The sequence below is a fragment of the Phoca vitulina genome, unplaced genomic scaffold (genome assembly GCF_004348235.1).
Source record: "Phoca vitulina isolate PV1807 unplaced genomic scaffold, GSC_HSeal_1.0 scaffold6, whole genome shotgun sequence".
Lineage (NCBI taxonomy): Eukaryota > Metazoa > Chordata > Mammalia > Carnivora > Phocidae > Phoca > Phoca vitulina.
In genome coordinates, this window is record NW_022589709.1 from 44,768,784 (window position 1) to 44,790,206 (window position 21,423).

A 21,423-nucleotide genomic window follows, 5' to 3' on the forward strand; every position below is an offset into this window, starting at 1 on the left:
CAATGTGACATGTTTCTTTATGAGATTTTAAGTTCCCTGCCACTAGAAGTTTTGAAGGAATATTTAGATGTTTAGTTGGCAAGTTGGACTAAGTGAACTTTAAGTCTGGTTTGGATTTAAAATTTTGTTTCTCAAAGTTGCTTACATTCTGTTTTCTGAACAGCTTATATTTACTTGACTATTCTTTTGTTTTTGTTTTTGTTTTGTTTGTTTTGGCAGTTTGGAAGAGTAGAAGTTAATAGTACGCATTCACAACTTGAAAATAAGCAAAAAGACAAGAAGAATGGGGCTTGGGCCCTCCCTGAATAGCCCTATGCCTTTATTCGATTTCATTGCCTTAAAGTTAGACCTGTCTACTTTTTTATCAGTTGAGTTCTTTAAAGACATTTCAATTAAGGAAAAATTTGGCCTAGGGAGACCAGTTTTGCAGATAGGGAAATCACATTGTCAATGTCACTTGATTAATGCCTGAGTGTGGATACACTGACTATTTTCCTTTAAAGAAGGTCCTAATGATTCTGAAAAGAAAGCATTTAATTTTAACTTCTATTTTAACAGGTAGGAGGAAAAACAATCCTCTTTAGCAGTCATTAACTGACTGCTGAATAAGTCAGGGGCACATTAGATTAGCTGAGTTCTATATAGGCAAGTAGAAGCTGTGCTTTATCTCATAAAGTTAGTGTCCTTGGGATGAGTTCAAACTACGTGGAAAAAAAAAAAAAAATTCCCCTAGACCAAAGAGAAACATAGATCCACCAGAGATATCTGAGCTCTCTTCAAATTACACCTGCCCGCTATTATTTTCCCCTTCATCTTTTGAGTTTCAAAAGGTATTTTAATTAAGCCAAGTACGTGGAACTATATTTTGGGAATTCATCATTTCAAAGCCATCATAAAATTTCTGAATTCCTCTTTGTAATATAAGCAGTGAAAAAGGAATGATCTTTTGTTAAAAGCCTTCACAAATTTCAGAAGTGGTAAAATGTCGTCTTGGAAATAACTTTAACATATTAAATGTTTGCTTGTGCACACATACACACACATACACACACACATTATATGCCAAGATTTTGTAATAAAGCAATTTTCTGTCTTCAAATGGCCACCATTTATTTTTCTTAAAATATTGAAGTTTTATATTACCTAATATAAGAATATTATACTCAGTGGTTAACCCTAAGGCTGCATCTGCCCAAGCACAGAGCTCAGCCATTTCTTTTGTTTCTGTGTCTTGTACTACTTGGACACGGGACACTGAAAGTTCTACTTGGTCACCACTAATGGTAACTCTGTTGTGGGAGTAACTTTCACAGGAAGAAGGCACAAATATCATGTTGTCCAATATATTTAAGAAGCATATTACTGTGGATAGGCTGGTGGCATAAAACAGGATCATTTAAAAGCCTTATTTACAGAAAAGGAATATTTTATATTGTGCATAGTATTATGAGCTTATTTATTTAATGAAATTTGGTCATTTATTTTTGTTTCATGTTTCTATCACTATTCAAATGGAGTCTGATTATTCATTGCAGTATTATTTGTAAGAGAGAAACCCCTGATTCCATCCAAATATCATTCAATAGAGTTAAATAAATTATGGTATGTCCATAAAACAAAACATTATTAAATACTGCCCATATTCACTGAGTATATTGACACAGAAAAATATGTGCAAATATAAGTGAAAAAAGCAAGTTATAGAACAGCATGTGTTGTATAGTCCTTTTATTTATATTATAAATAAATATTTAATTTATATACTATATGTACATGTATTCATATGTATATGAATTTTACTTCAAAATTCAGTTTATGGTGGGTTTTATTTGGTAATTTAGATGATTTAATACATATACTCCTAATGCAAACCTTAACCCATTTTGACAGGTTTTGTTTGTTTGTTTGTTTGTTTTTTGCCAACCCCTTAATCACAAAATCTCTTCTGACATTAACATTTTATGTGCAATGATTCTGTGATTTCCTTGAGTGGATGCTGTCACTGAGATTTGTGTCAATCTTGCTGGTCTTCCCATTGCCTTTTAGTTGTTTGTTCTTTTGGTTTTAACAGATTTGCTTTTTAGATTAGTGCATTTGCCCAGACTTATGGAAATGACTTGAGGTTGAAGTGAGCAGTTTCCCACATGTAAATAAAACAGAAATCCATGGAACGTGAGCCTGATGGTATCATTTTCCTTTTGTCAGTTGCTGTGAAACAAAATAATATGGGTGCTGTGACCATCTGAATGTCCCATGTGTTGTGCAGATAACCTCTGCTGCGTGGCTTCCCTTGTCACAGAACATAGCATTCTCTTTGCAGAACTACTTCCTCTCTCCCAAATTGCATTTTCAAAAAGATTATGAATTAATTTTATTTAAAATTGATGCAGTCTGAGCAATCATATATATATTAGCTGTTAATCTGCTTGGTCCTTTTCAAATTTCTTCTTTCCATTTGCCCATGAATTTTCTTAGGATATCTTAGGTTTAATTACCAATCCTTACTTTACATAGCTCACAGTACTGTAAAAACAGACATTAAATTTACTTACTAGACTTCATTTCTCATCTCTAAAATTAGACAGCTTTCCAAAAATATTTACTCAGTACCAATTATGTGCACTATACAAAATAAAAACATAACTGTTGCCCTGAATGAAGGATAGTAGATAATGTCCGGCTTGGGAACAAGACTGGAAAATATTGCTATTTTGTTTCACACTGGCTTTAGGTTATAGTTTAAAAGTCAGTGGGAATCAAAGGGGACAACTACACAAATCTGGAGACTAAAATAAATGCTAATATACTAAGGTTGGTGAAATTTGAATTGAGTCTACAAGGGTGGGATAAATTTGGATAGGGAAGGAGAACACATAGAATAAACAAAGGATTGAGGACAATTGAATAGATAAATGATATGCCGAATTATAAGGCCTTTGTAATGTCAAATCACCTAGCTTAAAGATCTTTAGTGCTTCCTTTAAGCAGGAAAATGTATCCTAATTATGTCCCCAATGTCTCTTTGATACTAGCTGGGAGATGAGTCATATTATTTCCCAACTTCCCAGTACTCTGGTTTAGTTTTATAAATTATGTATTTTTTAACTCAGTGGCAAAACAATGAAACTAAAGCTTCCATTCATTTTTTTAATTATTTTTCCCATTTGTACCTATTTCTAAAGTGAGAAAATCGCAAATGCACTGCTAATTGCTGTTAACATGATTCACTGTTTAATATTGTGAAACCCATGTGAGCTACATCACTACTAAACATAGAAAGTGCATTTTGTGGTTCTATTTTAATGAATCCATTTAGTTAATAAGCATTAGTTTGATGCTTTTTTAGTTAGTTTAAAATCACAGATTTATTTTTTCATGAGATGATCAAATGGTCATTAGAGTAACCATTGTCTTTTGAACCATTATTCCTTTTCTCTCCTGCCCCAAGAAAGTAAATCTGATTTATATGACTATATAATTACATAAGTCAGTATATATATAATTATTTATATATATATAGATAGATATAGATATAGATAGATATAGATAGATAGATCTATGTAATTAAAACATAGATGAAGGGCGCCTGGGTGGCTCAGTTGGTTGGGCGACTGCCTTCGGCTCAGGTCATGATCCTGGAGTCCTGGGATCGAGTCCCGCATTGGGCTCCCTGCTCAGCAGGGACTCTGCTTCTCCCTCTGACCCTCCCCCCTCTCATGCTCTCTCTATCTCATTCTCTCTCTCAAATAAATAAAATCTTTAAAAAAAAATAAAAAATAAAACATAGATGAAGATGTAAGGTTTTCTCTTTGATAAGTCTAGTAATGTAGCCTAATGAAACAGCTGAATTTTATTGAGCAACAAAGTGGAATGTATTAAATATTTATCTATATTGTTTTATTTCTCTTGACAAATATTTATTGAACCCTACAACATTGTAGACTCTGTTCTAAAACTACAATTATAATGGTGAACAAAAAAGTCACAGCCCTGACTTCATGAAACTCCTAGTCCAATGGAGGAGACTAATAAACATACAAATATATACTTACATACTAACTACATGTGTACATAATTATATATATTACATATTTTTAACTGTACTCAAATAGATGCCATTCTCCAAATTTAGCACAGGAATCAAAATGCATGTGAAAGACTAATAGCATAGAGAAGACTTCGTAATTCTCTGAATACTTTCAATGCAAACATTATCTGTTGTTTCTCATTGTGTCCCAAACATTGTGCAGTTCTGAGAGTGTATAACTGACCAAATCATTTGCTGTCTGAAGTCTTTGGCTGGGAGAGATTAATATTCCTCTTTGTATTTTCACAAGGAAGAAGTTGGTAATGGCAACTTTTAAGTCCTAAGGCATGTCCTCTTTGGGCCATTGGCCAAAAAACAGATGAACAAACAAATAATAAAACAAAAACCATATGAACCAAAACCTCTCTCTAAACACATCTCTGAATACTTCCAGAAGCAACTCTACAACCTATTTAAACGACTAAGTTCACAAATTTGAAATTGTAATTTACTTTTCTTTGCCTTAGTAATCACACACATACACACACACACACGCGTGTGTGCACACACACACATACATATTCACATTTATAGCATTTATCACCTCGCAAGCATGAATAATCATACATAAATATTGTTATTTTTTCATCACTGCAGTTGAATCAAAACTTCTGAAATATTGTCAGAGTTTAAGAGTATATATTTCTTGTTTCTTTGTTTATGGAAATAATGAATTACAAGATAATTTCAGACTTGCAGAGCATATCTGGTACATAATTAACTAGAGTTATAATATAGGCAAACAAAATGATCCTTAAATCAATATGAATTGAGTAACATTCATATGTAAAATAGATTATAATATTCTAAGAAATGTATTTTATATCTTTCATAATGAACTATTCCTATTTGACGGTGGTGAGTCACAGCGGGTATAGAATTGTTTTTGGAATGGATAGACTTTCCAGGTTATAGAAGTTCACTTAAAACACCCAAGGATAAGACAAACAAAGGCAGGAGATATAAGAATTGTTGATACCGTATAGAACTAAAGCCTGTCCAGTGAAGAAGTATGTGTGTTTTAATATCATATGTGTATCACTGTAGTACACAGCCCGTCAGGTTTGGGTAGTTACTGTACTTGAGAGTTGATCCTGTGGAACAAAAGAGAAAGGTTGGGAAGGACGGAGAAAAGAGGGAAGGGGAGTCTACAGGTTGCCTTCTTCTGACACCTACTAACCCAGTTCATAAACATGTACACTGTCAGACCATCCTAAATAAACAGTGACCAACTTCAAAATCACAGTAGGTTTAGTGTATCAAAACGTGGTCATGAGCTCTGTGGAAAAATTATGTGCTGAAAGCCCAGCTGCCCTCAGAATGCAACGCCCAAGGCTGTATGTACTTTCCATCTCACCTGCCTCAGACATAAATAATTCCTTATGTGTTCTAATATATTTTAAATGGGAACAACAAAACTGGTTATAGTAGTGGCAGCATGTCATGTAGTTGCAAATTAGAGAAAACTAAAACTAGATAAACAATAAAGTAGAAGAATTTTTCCTCAGAACTGAAGGTCCAGATTTGGGTAAGAATATGATTTAGTGGCTGAACTATATCATCAGTGATCTAATTTCTTCCTGTTTTTCCATTCTGCCTTTGAGCAGGATTGGCTTCTTTCTAGCGCTGGCTCCCATCATGGTTGCAAAATGTCTGCCAGCTCACTTCTGGGACCACAGGCTTCCTGTCTGGGTCTAAAGGGAAGAGAAAGAGGGTTTTTTCCAGACACTTTCTCAGAAGATTAAAGAAACCTCCTTTCCAAGAGCCTCACCTCACCCAAGCACACACAAACTTGATCTTACACATCACTGTCCCCAAATGGGTCTTACGCTTACCTAGACGAATAATGGTGGCCAGGAAAATGGAAAAGATTTGTTTAGTTCTGAGATATAAGCTTCCCCTCTATATCCAAAGGATAAGTTATCTTCCTCCAAAGTATTGATGTAGATATCCAAATAAACCTGAAGATGATACAAGAGAAAGAGCTTTGAGAGCTGGTGAAGCAACCCCAGTACATATTGTGAAGGGTTTCCTATAAGCCTGCTAATTTACTGCTGCAGTTCCAACAACTGCACCCATGGCTCTTTCCTATTGCAATAAATTTTGATGGGTATGGCAATCATTTCTTCAACATTTAGTGTTTATAACAGTCACCTGCTGCACTTTTTAAAAATGCAGAAACCTGAACTAACACCCAAATTCAGACTCAGTAGATCTGGGGCATTTTAATGAACGCCCAGGGTGATGTTGTTATGAGCAATGAGAGGGCTGCACATCTAAGTTGTCTATATCAGATATATATTTTTGCTGTTTTTCTACTGTCACCGTCATTTCAGTACATCCTTCTACATTGTGACCAGGCAGAGCAATACAGAGTTACTTGTTTAGCTTTGTTTTGCTTGGTGCATGTGTTTTGTTTTGTTTTGTTTTTTATAAATATTTTATTTGTTTATGACAGAGAGGGAGAGAGAGGGAGAATGCAAGAGGGGGAAGGGGCAGAGGGAGAGGGAGAGAAAATCTCAAGCCGACTCTGCACTGATCATAGAGCCTGATTCAGGGCTCCATCCCACGACCCTGAGATCATGACCCGAGCCAAAATCAAGAGTCAGACCCTTACCTGACTGAGCCACCCAGACGCCCCGGTGCATGTGTTTTTAATTTCTGGGATTAAAGGAACTTGCATGTGACAAAGACATATTTTTTGATTTGCTGATTTCAATGAGTTCTGAGAAGCAAATAGGAAAAGTGAAAAATCATTTGGGTAGCATGGCATTATCTTCTGTGGTAATTATTTTACTTAAATTTCGCTGAATAGGCCACTAATGTCTACTTTGAGGCTTATTTGTACCTTTGGAGCTCTAGCTGCCACCTGTTAATAGTTCATGATGCTCTGTTTGGTAACGTAGCTAGCCACCTACAAGACCCTCTTTGCTAGAGATAACTGCAAGAGTGAATTAATAGTAATACTAACCCTTATGTATGTGCCTTTGTGTGTGTGTGTGTGTGTGTGTGTGTATTTTAATAGTATGAGTACTGGTTCGTGACATCTTTGTATTACGAGGAACCACCGTTATGGAGATGTATAGAAACAGAATTCTATGCAGACCTGTGTATCTGCTGACTCTAATATTGCTAATCTGTTACAAAGATATTTTTAGGTATTACAGGCTTAAGTATAGGTTAGTGCACTGCTTACCCCACAGGCTTTGGTTTTAAGACATTCTACTTGCTAAGACATCTATAAATTTAATTGTCTTTGTTTCTGTGCTAGATAGTTCTTTCCGAAAATTTCTTGCTTATCCATATATAATGGAGGGATAAAATCTTAGCATTTCTAATCTTACTTCCTTAGGCATCACATGCTTAGGATATTTTAACTAGACACTCTAGATTTCATCTGCCAGTGTTTATCCCTGGATTGTAAGGGACCGAAAGAAGTTTCCCGGTCCCCACATCCAGTTTTTTTTTCCCCATTATGCTTAAGTCCAAGTAACACTATCAGAGATCTAGCCAGTCCTCACTCCATGACTCTATTCCCCTTTTTCCCTTTCTCTCTTAGTGGATACTGAGTCAACACTTTGGGAGAAAGTAAGGCATAGTGGAAAGATTTTGGTTTGAAAGTCACATTGACTTGAGCTCAAATTCAAATGGACCTTAGACAAATTGCTCAGTCACTCTAAACTTCTGTATCAAATATAAGTAATTTTCATCTCATCATAGCTTTATAAATTGAGTTCCTTCCCACCCCCCCCACTTTGACTCTCCAGATTTTTACTAATAATGACCATTTAAGTCAGCACTTCTACAAGGCTTTATGGTATTTTCCTAAAAGGGGATTCCTGGAAGCTACTGACAGTTTTCCACTTCGAACGTGTTATGATATATTTTGGACATAATAAAGCAGCAAATGGCTCTTTAAATATTTATGTTCTCCACACCATGCATGCCAAGTGTGTTTGCTCTCTCCATTCCTTTATGTGCCAAGGAGACAAGCCAAACCATGTGAGAGGAAAATACTGTCAGGACACAAAGTCAGTTTGTCTAAGGTGTGCTCTGTGCACAGGTAACCTTAATGGGAAAGAGTAGAGACTGCTCCCTGGCTACACAGTGATACCTTGATTAACGAATCACCTGGGAACAAAGCTCCTTTATAAGCAATTCAGCTGAGTAAATTTTTATTTTAAAACTTCATGGATCAAATGAAATAGTACCAGCTGGTGTCATATAACTCAACGGTAATATTCGGGGTAAGCTGCGCTTGTGTACAGAGCAGAAATACCCCCTCACAGAGTCTGTCTTAGTGTAAAGGTGAAGAGGTGGATTCTAGGCAATATTGTGAAGCAACTTCAGATAAGCTCTTTTTTTCACTCTTACAATACCATGCTCAATCCCCTACATACACATAGCAGATTATTACCCTTGGAGTCTGGCTGCTCTTAAAAATTCGTCCCTTTTAAAACAGGAATCAGACTGATTCACACTTTGAGTTATAGTTCATGTTACCTTATATTGATGTTATTTAGTAATGTCTTGGGGCACCTCAATTGCTCAGTCAGTTAAGTGTCCGACTCTTGATTTCTGCTCAGGTCATGATCTCAGGGTTGTGAGGTCGAGCCCCATGGGGGGCTCCACACTGGGTGTGGAGCCTACTTAAGATTCTCTCCCTCTCTCTGCACCACCCCCTCAATTTTTTTTTAATTCTCCCTTTTAAAACAGGAATCAGAATGATTCCCACTTTGAGTTATAGTTCATGTTACCTTATATTGATATTATCTAGTAATGCCTCAATCCTGGCTACAAGTTAATACCGTTGAAAGAGATTGTGACTTAATTGGTTTGAGGTGGGGCCCAGAGTTTGGCATTCTAATATAAATTCATGGTTGTGAACCACTGCTTTAGCATAAAGTTGTATTTTCATATTGTGGCCTTTCCTTTTATAATATCCGTGTTTATCATTTGTGGGTTGTAGACCACGAGCATCAAAACCACTTGGGGTCAACCTTCAAAATTCAGGTTTTTGTGGCTTCACCACAGAATCACCACTTCTGAATCTTAAAGTGTGTGATACATGTGAGTTGAGTGTGTTTGTGTGTAACCCCTATCTTATTTATAAAATGTCTACTTCATGGAACAAAGTTTTTACTATCCACAATGCCTTTTGATTCCTCTTTGCTAATAGAAAATTCCCACAAAGTGGTGATGGTAGGATATTCATATGTTAATACAATTTATATTATTAAACAATATAATTCATAATAATTATAATTTATACTCAAACTAAATAAAGTCAATCTTGTTTGCAAAAAGGAAGGGAAATCAGATTCAGACAACTGAATGGTCTTTTCTAATAAATATGTATTTTAGAGTATAAAAGTATATAAATGTTAATTTAATGTAAATGCCCATTAATTTGTCATTATCCAGTTACCTAATGGCAGATTTCTAATGTATTCACAAAATTACAAGTCAGGAGCTTATAGTCATTGTTTGAAAATGCAAAATATATTTATGTTCAATTTCTCTTTTTCTCTCTCTCTCCCTCCCCACCCCCATCCACCCCCACCCTTTCCCTGTCCCCACTTCACCTCTTTTCCTCTTATCATAGCATCAGATGAAGAAGAGCCAACTTCAGCAGGTAAAGTTCCTATGTTGCTAAGATTGTTTCTATTTAATTTAATACCCTTATTAATGGACCCTTCACCCTTTGAAGTGGTTTTTTTCAGTTTCAACCAAAAAAACTAGCACTGTTTTATTTATTTACTTTTTTATTTCTTGGACCCATTATGCTGTCCCAGATTAAATTATGTTGGTTATAAGTTTTAAATAAAAAAAGAATTGAAGATAAACTACCACAGAGGAAAACACAATATAAAATATCACATCAACATTCAAGAATAAGGAAATGAGAAAATTAAAACATTAAGAAAAATGCCCAAAATAACAAAATGAGGAGAAACTAAAATGATAAAATGCAGAAAATTAATAAAATGAGCAGAATGAAAAAAGGAAAATGGTAAAATGAACTGCCATGATAGAATATTGCATTATCAAATATATAACTGGCACTAAACATGCTATTCATTTAAGTTTAAGGATAAAAATCATATTGTTGTCTCAAACACTTTATTTAAAACAAATTTTTACAGTTATAACTTAATGATCCTGAAACTTGGCATCATAACTTTGCTTCTCATCCAGCTAACCAGCATTTATCAAGCACAGCCTCAAGTTTGAACTAAGTACTATGAAGAATGCTAATGGTAGAGAAGGCGTTGTATCTTCTAGGTTTTAGGACAATGGGATGGATCAAAGAGAAATGCCAGGAGCCTGAAGACCAGACACATTTATAAGGATAAAGTAGGCGGCACAGCTGTTGTGGTTAGCAATAAATAAAAGGCCCAGGCAGACCAGCAACATCAGGAAAAAGGAGTCAGGTCCTGAGATGTAGGGGTCAGAGGCTGGTCTGAAGAGGAAAACCAGATCTCAGCACTAGATTCCTTCTTAGACAAGTAATTGCGGAAAGGAGTTAAGTCTGAGAGACAAGAGCAGGAAATGGTTACTGAAACCAATGAACAAAAGGCAGCCTGATTTTATAGGAAGGAGGGGGCAATCTAGCCCAGTTACTGGAACTTAGGTACAAGGTAGGGTCATTTCAATTCATAGACCTAACTTACTTCAACTGGTTCCAGACTTCCTGTTTTCTACCTTCCTCCAAAAGTGGCTGGGTGGGGATCTTTACCTGTAGGAGTAAATTTGAAAGATCAAAAATTCAGTGGAAGAAAATGAAGTAGATGTCTTACAAAAATCTTTCATAAACCCCAAGGATGCCTTATTGCATGATACTCATTATAATTCCTTTGATAATGGAATCACAGAATTAGATAAACTCTCAATTATATGAGCTCCCTATCATTTTCTCCCAGTCTAGTCAATATTGTGCCGCCCATTTTTAGGAGCAATCTAATCACATGACTCAATAGCAAACTCATCCGTTGCTATGACTCCTCTTGTCTAGTTCCTGACTTCTTTTTGCCCTAACTTGAGGCATTAGTGTTCGCTGGATTGCCCAAAGATTCTGTATTTCTCAACCTTAGTTGAGTTTTCTCTTTGTATCAATTCTTAATGAGCAAGATGCCTTTCTAGCTTAGGCTCGTTCCTCTCCCGTCTTACACCCCACACCTTGCTCTGTTGCCTGCCAAACAATTTTGGTGCCAATGCAAAAGAATTATGATTTTTGCATAGTGAGGATTAATTTTAACATAGTGTAAATGATACTTAAGTATAATATAACTATTTCTTGGTGTGATTTTATTATTTTAAAGTTATTTTAATGATTTATCTGCCTACTAAGAAAACCTTCTGGCAAATGCAACTGAGTATTTTTTTCCCTAAATATTTATTTTACTCTAGAGTGATCTGAACATCATAAAGTTTAAATTATGGTTTAAAAGTATTTTTGTTTTTAGATGTGACCGGATGTTTTTGTTGTGATTTTAGCACAGACTTTTAGAATAGAACAAAAACGTATTCTTAAGGAATATTTTAACAAAATATTTCATATACAGATCAGCATTGAGAAAATTTGTCATTTAGGAAAGCAGGCACTCCTTCTATATAAAAACTGCCAGTGGGAGTTAAATGTTTTCCTTTTAATTTTATCAAAGTACATAATAAAAAGAGTATTATTGTGTAGTATTAAACCTTTTGACAAAATATTTATTATGAGATTTGTGAAAACTTGGTTTTATAAGGAATGTGAATAGTTGTGGAAAGTGGATTATGATTATTTTAGTTCTTTTTGGTACCATTTGCCACCAGTTATTTCAACATTTTTCTTAAATGAATATTTATTATCTGTTTATGTAATATTCTTCATTAATATTTATTCAAAATATATCTTTTATTTAAAACTGTTATACAGAATATATTTATTTCATAAATGGTTAATAATGCTCTGTTTCTACTCTCATCTTCTTCCATTAACAGAATTTATCTAGAATAATCTTTTCTAAGCTCAGACTCATGTTATGGTCCTTTATTTTTTCTTTCTTTCCTGGTACTTCTCCATACTGTTTGTATCATCAATGAAATGCAATCTTTTGTTTGCCCCCCAAATTTTACCTGAATTAAACATTTATATGTTCCTACATGATATCTTCAATATCCTTGTCAGACTCATATTCTTCCTTCAGATTCACAGCATAATTGGACAGTAATTCCTTCAAATACATACTTTAATTTCTTTAAATTAAATAATTTGAATGTTTCCAGTAGAAGATCTGCTACTCCTCAAAATTCAATAGGAGAAGAAATTATAAAGTAAATAGGGGTGTCACAGGCTCCTGATTATTAGTTATTAACATATGAATTATGAATTAAGAATGATCATTTTAAGCGAATCTACACATGACATCAGTGCAGGTCCCTAGTGGATACTGCTACTGAATGATACTCTTTATTAAATGTTTGCAATGTATGGATATTGTATAACAAATCTAGGTTGTTTTTACCCCGCAGGTACACAGAATTGGATTAATTATAATTCCACAATGTGACAAATTCTCATTGTTCAGAACTATTTCTAAAAAGAATAATAGGTTTCTATCTTGAATAATATATAGTGTGAAAAAAATCAGAACGATAGACAATATAACTCTGAGAAAATTAATGAGATATTAGATAGTGTTTTACTCGTGTTATAATGCTACAAAATGATACAGGCCTTTCTCTTTACAATAGAGCCTATTTGATTAGCCTTTAATTTAGAATTATTATGACTGCTGTTATTCAAACAGATAACTGAACCCTCTAGTCTGTTTCCACATTACAATGTTTACAAAATTTTTAAGCTTTATCCTGTGTTTATTTATTCAAATATGCCTAATTTCTCTTACTTGAACTTCTAAATTGCCATGCAAAAAAGCAAGCGCTTAATAACTGCTTTTTTTGTGTGTTATTTTGTGGAGGGGAAGCATAATACATCACATCTGCATTTCTCCTTGTGGGGATATATCCTGTTATTGAATATAGAGCATCTGCTTGTTAATCATTCAGCTCTGAAGGTTCTGATGGGATGCATTAGCCTAGAGGAACATGTTTTGTAGCATCTGAGTTACTAGGGCGGTTTCACCTAACACCTGTTTCTGTAACTACTGAAAGCTCCTTTTTATTTATCTTAGTTGAATCTTATGCTCAGATATTTAAACATCTTATTTCATTGAGTATAAAGAGCACACCCATGAACTGTACAAGAAATCTATTCAAACTAGGTTATATCCCAATAATTACAAACTAATGAGATTCATATTTTTAGAGTGGCCATACAGATGCTGTACTTTCAAATGAATCACCTTTAGAGGTGATATATATGATCCAATTATGTTGCTATTGCTCAAATAGTTTTTGGAAGCTCTCTTTTGTAATTTCCTTCAGAATCTGCTTATGACATTGTAACATAAATTATTCCTTTATAGTTTCAGAACTGTGCTACTATATTCATCAGACTTTGGCCTAATAAATATGCCTTCAAAAAACAAAGATTTACAATTATTAAGAATGTGTAGTGTGTGTGTATCTGTGCGTGTGAAATATAGATCAGTTTATAACTTTGAAAAGAAATCAGTTTACAACTTTTGAAAGGTGATACATAATATTTAGATTAAATTTCATAAAATAACACTCTTTAATAAAGTTAAGTCAGTGGCTGCTTCCCACTCAGTTGCACAAATCCAATTTTCATTTATCTTTTATTTAAATTTCATAATAGGGAGAGGCTTCATAAACTGATTATACCAATACTTTTGTCTGTGTCCTTTAAAAAATTAAGACATTTGCATTAGAAAATTGACTTCTACAAATGAGCTAACCTATATAAAATTTAATTTATTAACTGTAAGGTATATTAAATCAAGCTTATTCTCACATAAATTTCCTCATTCCTCTTAATTTATTTTGTCTTATTAGCTATTATTTTACCTCTCTGGAAATACCATTTATTCATCAAGTTGATGAAATCATTATAAGAATAACAGCAGGGCCAGAAATGAAAAGTGTTATTGAATGGGATCAAAATCAGTCAAAAACCGGTTTGTGGAGATCTTTATAGCTCTACAGTAGGACAGTGGCTAAAATTAAAACCACTTACTGTTTTATTCTTACCACCGCAAAAACAAAGCTTGATTTTTTTTTTCTTCTTCTCTTGCCTAAGGACAGATTTTTAATTGTTCTGTCACTTTGTTTTTTAATATTAAAGAACTGGGTTTGGGCTTATGTAAATACTGAGCTAACAAAGAATAACAAAAAGTTATGATTAGAAAAAATGGAACTTTCAGGTGAATGTAAAAGACCACCAGCTATGTTAAAACACTAAACTATGAAAGCTATACTGTTCTTTATATGTTTATAATGTTAAAATTTCATAGTTTACTTAAATGTTAAACTTATTTGAGGACTATCGATATCTGATCCCACTTGGTAGTGTTGACAGACATTGTCACCTGGATACAATAGTTTCTAATAAACTAATTGTGATCTCTGCGATGCCCATCAGAGATCCAGACAATAGTGACAGGGCACACCAGAGCATCATCATTTTCACTGGTTCCTTCTAAATCTTTTAATATGTTTAATCTTTCAAAAGACCAGCTTGGCCATTGAGGAAGTACACACAACACCAATCATCTACACATATAATAGAACACTGACTGACAATAGTAAAGATTTATAACTACAGTTTTACGTATATAAATATATATTTATGCCTTTATAGGTAAACCATACGTATATGGTTATACAGATAAACCGTGTGTGTGTATAAATATATGTACATATGTATGTATGCATGTGTGTGTGTGTATATATATATATATATATGTTTAAAACAAATGTTACATATTTCTGCAGCTAAACACAGTACACGGAGTAATTAGATATTTTTCTCTAACTTTTAAAATATTCAGTTTTGGCCCTACAAAAGCTTCCCTTCTGTTTATAGTGAATTTTGTGATTTTCTTAACTATGCTGTAGATTTCTTTTAGACTCTTTCCTGTTTTTTTTTTAATGAAATTTAATTCTGCATGGCTGACTTTGCTCAATTATTCTACAACCCATGCATTTTGAAAATGAATAATATCTTACCATATTATTCTCTAATGAACAAGAGTTGCTTTTGCATTCTGATCTTAGCACTTTACTTCCTTGGGGTCTGAAATAGAGCTTCACATCCTCGTTTTTGTTCGCCTTACATTTGTTACACATTTTCTCCTTTCCTATATAGACATATTTTCCCTCTAGTGCCTGGAGCAACTTTACTAATTATTTTATCAAGTATATTCTTGTTCATAAAGCTATGCTAAGGAGGCTTAAACATTAAAAAACTTATATATAAAAACCAGAAGTTTATTGCTATGATCTCTAAAAACCAGAAGTTATTATTTGCAGATTCGCAGTGGAATAAGGAGGAAACCATTGCTTCTAAAGATTTAGCTTTGTCCAGTTTACTGAGGCTTTAGTGAAAAGGCCAAATAGACTTTTTTTTTTATAAAACAAACCTTTTTATTGATAGATGTGTGACATTATATTGAACTGTAAGAAAAAAATAGTGTTATTTAAATCTCTGTTTTATGTAGATAGTATTTTTTCATGTTTTTACTAAGATAAACTTCACTGTAGTATAGGATCATGTTACCAGTAGGGAATTTGGGAGATTACCTACTCCATATCTTTCTCTTTAGACAAGTGTAAGAATATGTTTGTAACTCTATGAATATAGATATAGTTATATAATCTATCATCTTTCCCCAAAAAGTATAAATCTGAACTTGAAGTAAAGTTAAAATACTGCCAAGAAATATGTGAAATAACAAAAATCCCTCATAGTATAACTTGAAGATATAATTTCTTCAGTAGTATATGTTAATATCTAGCAATGCATACATTCTAAAAACAGTTATTGTGTGACATGCTTTTATTTATTTATTCATTCATTCATTCATTCATTCATTCATTCATTTTTGAGAGAGAGCAGGGCAGAGGGAGTGAGAGCATCTTAAGCAGTCTCCACGCCCAGAGCAGAGCCCGTCGTGGGGCTTAATCTCACAACCGTGAAATCACGAGCTGAGCCGAAATCAAAAGTTGGACCTCAACCAACGGAGCCACCCAGGTGCTCCTGTGTGACATGCTTTAGCTGTAAAAGAAAAGTCAGTTTAATGTTGCTTGATTAATAAGGGATTTTACTGGCTCACAGAATTGATCAGAACTCATTGATATCACTAAAAATCTGTGTTTTGTTTTTCTTTTCCCATCTTTTTGTTCTGTCTTCTGTAGTATAAAATTTATTTTCATTTTCAAACTAGTTTCCCTCGTGGTGGTGATATGTCTGCCAAAATCTACTGTGGCTATGTGCACCTTTATCTGTGTCCAGAGAGGGCAAAGAAAGCAAGCAGCCTAAGATCCACTCTGATTGGACAGGCTTAGATCCCTCCTGCCACCCCTCTGAAACAACCAGCTACTCAAGCCCTTGCCCTGGAGCATAAATTCCTGCTTTCTCTCAGGATCGGGAGCTAAGGGGCAGATACGTGAATAAGAATCGGGGCACTCTTTTGGAAGAGACAGGCGGAGATATATACTAGGTCAATGATCAGTAAAGCTCATAAGTAACCGTTATGACACCTCTTTGTCATTTTTAACTACTTTCTTAGTTCTTCTACACTTTGGTATGTTTTTTGTATTATTTTATAAAAATTCTTAGGAGACTGGAAATCTGATAGTTGAGAAATACCTCAATACACATCTCAGTAATACTAAAGTCTGTATTCATATTTGCAATGTTTTACATCATGACTTTTTAAAATCTCATCTTCACTACATATTTTTCTCTCATGTGCTTAAAAATATTTTTATGCTTGCCAAAACTGCGTATATGTATTATCTTTATTGAACTGATCTTTCTTTTTTGCCTTAATGATCTGTTTCTACAGAAACTACTAAGTTGCTCAACTCTAGTTCTTATGTGCTACTAACTGTAATCTTCCTCTCCCACATTTCAAAAAATGCCAGTCATGTTAAATTTCATTGTCCAGAAATTCCTAAGAGTATTAGATACTATCATGACTTAGCTTAACCCAGGCTGATATTATCTTATTATAGGTAAACATTTTTTTATCATGAACTTATAGCCAAAACATAATAATTTTGTTTAGAATATTAGAAAATGACCATTCAAATTTAGTAAAATTTTTGAGCTTGGGGAAAAAATGTGACTTAATCTTTGCATGTATGTTGCTGCAGCTTTAAAAATTCAACTTTTTGAAACTCACTTCCATCATAATGTTGAAAAATAACTCCAGAGGTGTAAATAAAATTTTGATTTAATGGTTGTAGAAATTTCATATTATTTCAATCAATAATAGTTAGATTTTGTGCTGTTGACCTTTAGAATACTGGGAGTAAAAACAAAAATTAAACCCAAGTTAATGTTAAGCTCAAATACTGAAAAAGCACCAAATTAAAAACAAAATGGTCAGAAAAGTATACAAATGGAAGTGGAGAGTGTATCAGTAAGGATTCTCCAGAGAAGCAGAACCATATAGGGCACCTGGGTAGCTCAGTTGGTTAAGCATCTGACTCTTGATTTCATTTCAGGTCATAATCTTGGGGTTGTGAGATCGAGCCCCATGTCAGGCTCCACGCTGAGTGTAGAGCCTGCTTAAGATTCTTTCTCTCCCTCTCCCATGCCTCTACCACCCACTCCTGCTCACTCTCTCTCTCCCTCTCAATCAATCAATAAACCATATGTGTGTATGTGTATAAATACATAATATATATAGTCTAAAGAGATTTATTTTAAGGAATTGACTCACATGATTGTAGGCTTTAGCAAGTTCCAAATCTGTAGGGCAAGCCAGGTCAGCTGGAAACTCAGGTAGGATTTTTATGTCACAGTCTTGAGTCCAAGTTCTTTTTTCTCAGGGGAACCTCGGGTTTTACTCTTAAGGCCTTTAGCTGATGATTGGATGAAGCCCACCCACATTATAGAGGCTAATCTGCTTTTTTAAAGTCAACTGATTGTAGACAGCTACAAAATATCTCCACAGCAACATCTAGACTAGTATTTGACCACAGAAACTGGACACCATAGTTTTAGCCAAGTTGACACATAAACTATAACCATCATAGAGAGCGAATAAAAATTATGTAAATGTAAAATATTTTAATTCTCAATAAAGCTATTTCCAGAGAAACAGATAAACATAATTTCTAACATTTAATAATGTGCTTGTTGCTCCACTATTTGTACACACATAGACTTTGAGCTTCTTTAATTTTTAATCCTCCCTATATTGGTTGGATTTATCTTTAAGGCCATCTCCAATTGCCTGGCCCATTTTTTTGCTGTCTCTAGTTTCACCTCAAAGTTTAATACAAATAGATCACTGAGAAGTATTAATTTAATATTCCAGGGATTTGTGGGCTCAAGGAAGGCATTAAACTTTCTGGTTCATGATGGATAAAACTCCATGGACTTGCAAGCCTGAACCTATGCTTTTAGTGCTTTTATCTTCAGATAAATAGCTATCTCCTGCCTATAAAGTATTTTCCTTTTACAGCTTTCATTTTCATCATCTGTAAAATGGGATAATAATAATGCCCACCTTAGAGGTTTGCTATAGGGATTAAATGTGATGATACATTACAACACTTACCACATGATGCCCATTCTATAATAAGTACAGGGAATCTAAATGTTATTTTTACTTTCGTTATCATCAATGTTATTTGCCATATTATTATTACTATTATTGTTAGTATTTTGGTTATGATTTTTAGGCAATACGTGGAGTATTCTGTGTACAGTATTTTATTTAATTTTCACAATAAAGCAATACAGCTTAAAGATAAAATATATCTATATACCTATAATCTATCTGTCATCTATCTGTCTATCTATATTCCTACTTCTAGAGGAGAACACTGAATTTTAAAGCATAAAGAAATATGCTCAAAGTCATATAATTAACAAGTAACAGAAGCAAGATTCAAATTCAACTTTCCCTGGGGAAACTTGTGCTTATTCTACTTCAGCAAACTCTGCCTTTTTATTCACTTATAAATAGTTTTAAATAACATATATTTCTTTCAATTATAAAAGCAATACACAGTTATTCAATCTTTATGCATATATTATAAAACTGAACCTAATAGCATGCAAAATTTTACCTATCATTTTAAATGATGGTCTGATCCCTATAGTAATTTATGGGCCTTGTAGATATTCTTTAAAAGAAGAAAATAGGAAATGAAAATCCACCTGGCTGCCTCCATCCATATTGAATATTTGCATTTAAAAAAAATAGCCTGCCTCAATCTAGCAGCTCTTACAGTCTTCTCCATCCCAGTGGCTCAGGATGGAAACTGGATATAATTTGTACCCTTCTCCGTTACCCCTCTGGATGCATTTTCTAAGACTGCCACCCTGTCCTTCCATTTCTGTAAAACCAGCACAAACCCTGGGCACATTCCCGTCATAGGCAGGACTGTGCACTACGGATCCCTCTGATGGCTTCTCCCACAGGTGTCTGCATGACTACTCGATCACATCTTTCCTGTCTTGATCCAAAGATGTCTTCTCAGGAAGGCCTGCCTTCTGTTTGTCCCTAAAAAGGTCACACCTTTTCCACTTTGTCAGGTCTCCTGGTCTGCTTTATTTTTTAATGTTAGCACTGTCTGAACACTCTACATATATCACTTCTTTATTGTCTATCCAGGCTGAATATAAACTCCTGAGGCATGGGAATTTTTTTGGTCTATTTTATTCACTACTGAATCTCCAGCTACTAGAACAATATTTGGTATATGGTAGATGCTTAATAAATACTTGTTGTATGATTGAATTAATGAATAGAGTCAGCCATACTGGTTATATGCCGATTTTAAAGCACTATCAACTCAAGAACATACACAGTTCTTCTTTATAAAATGAAATAGGGGGGTGATGATAGATACATTTCCCCATTTAAGAAATAAATAAAGGATAACACTAATAATTTGCTAAGAATCTTAAAGATGCTTTAAAATTACTGAAATCTGTTGGCATTGGTCTTTGTTTTTCTGCTTTTGTTGCACTAGAGTAAATGTGTTTTGCTTGGTAATTCTTTCAGGGTGGTGTCCTCAGAATGTCAGTAATTTAACCATTGTTAGTAATTACTGTGTGGAAACTGCAACAGTGATTTTAAGAACCCTCAAACTTGACAGCAACCATAATCCAGTGCTGGGCATGGGCAGGAGAGTGGGTGGCTCAGGGCAAAGAGGCAGCACAGAATGCAGGAAGCTGCACACAGGGGCCCGGCAGGCCTGCGAGGCCACTGGGCTGCCTGAGTTTGAACTCCAAGAGGAATGAGAAAGGGCCTGCAGTTGTTTAGTATCATAACTTAGTCATGACCACATCCTTATTGATTCCAGTCTCCTCAAGTTCACAGACACTTCTGAGAAATCTTTTTTTTTTTCAAAGTTGCATGGATGGTAGATTTTTTTAGGACTTTGAATAGCACATTTAAAAATAAAATGTACCTGGGCATAGTATATTTTGGGGATACACTTAAAAAAAAAAGATGGTTACCCAAAGCAGACTTTCAACTGCTAGAATTCACCAAGATTTAGAGGTTCGTTCCCTATTTAGTCAGCTGATTTTCTGCTTCTCTAAACAGAAGTCTAAATGAGAAATACCCAGTATTTTTTATCCAATTTAAGTGATATGCTTAACATAACATCCATATCTATTCATATCTAATTCTCTGCTTCTCTAGACATAAATCTAAACAAGAAAATTTTCAGTATTTTTCTTTATCTAATTTAAACAATATCCAGTATTTTTACCCAATTTAAATAACATTGTTGATTGTTGCAAAAGCTTACCAGAGGCTTTTGGAAAAGAATAAACAATCCAGTTCTCAAAAATAAAAACAAAGAATAAAACCCACTGTACATATCTGCCAGTGATTTGTGCTGGGGCTTTAGATGTTCTACAGAGGACATCATGATGCCTGCCTGAGACAGAGACAATCTGAAATTACTTCATCGCATAACTTAGGGTTGAAAAATGGATTGGGAGGAATTCTGCAAGTACTGAGCTACTAATATAAACAAAGCTACAATAAGAATAATTGGAAAGTGAACAGACAGGGATTTTTTTCCCCCCGGAATTTTAACATTCTGCACCTTCACCTATCTAAACACATTGTTTTACACTGTTTTATTTATAAGATCATCAAGAAACCACTGACAATTCTGATTCATGTTGAGTTCCTATGATATGCCAATCCTTAGTCTGATAATCTTTA

The 21,423-nt window shown here is 34.3% G+C and overlaps 1 protein-coding gene across 1 annotated transcript in view; it reads left to right on the top strand.

The window, feature by feature from the left end:
* Window positions 1–21,423, top strand: part of EDIL3 (EGF like repeats and discoidin domains 3) — a 398,312-nt gene that overhangs the window by 134,067 nt on the left and 242,822 nt on the right. The window contains exon 3 of the mRNA XM_032404039.1: window positions 9,693–9,722. Within this exon, the coding sequence (XP_032259930.1) occupies window positions 9,693–9,722 (30 nt within the window). The remainder of the gene's footprint in view (window positions 1–9,692; window positions 9,723–21,423) is intronic.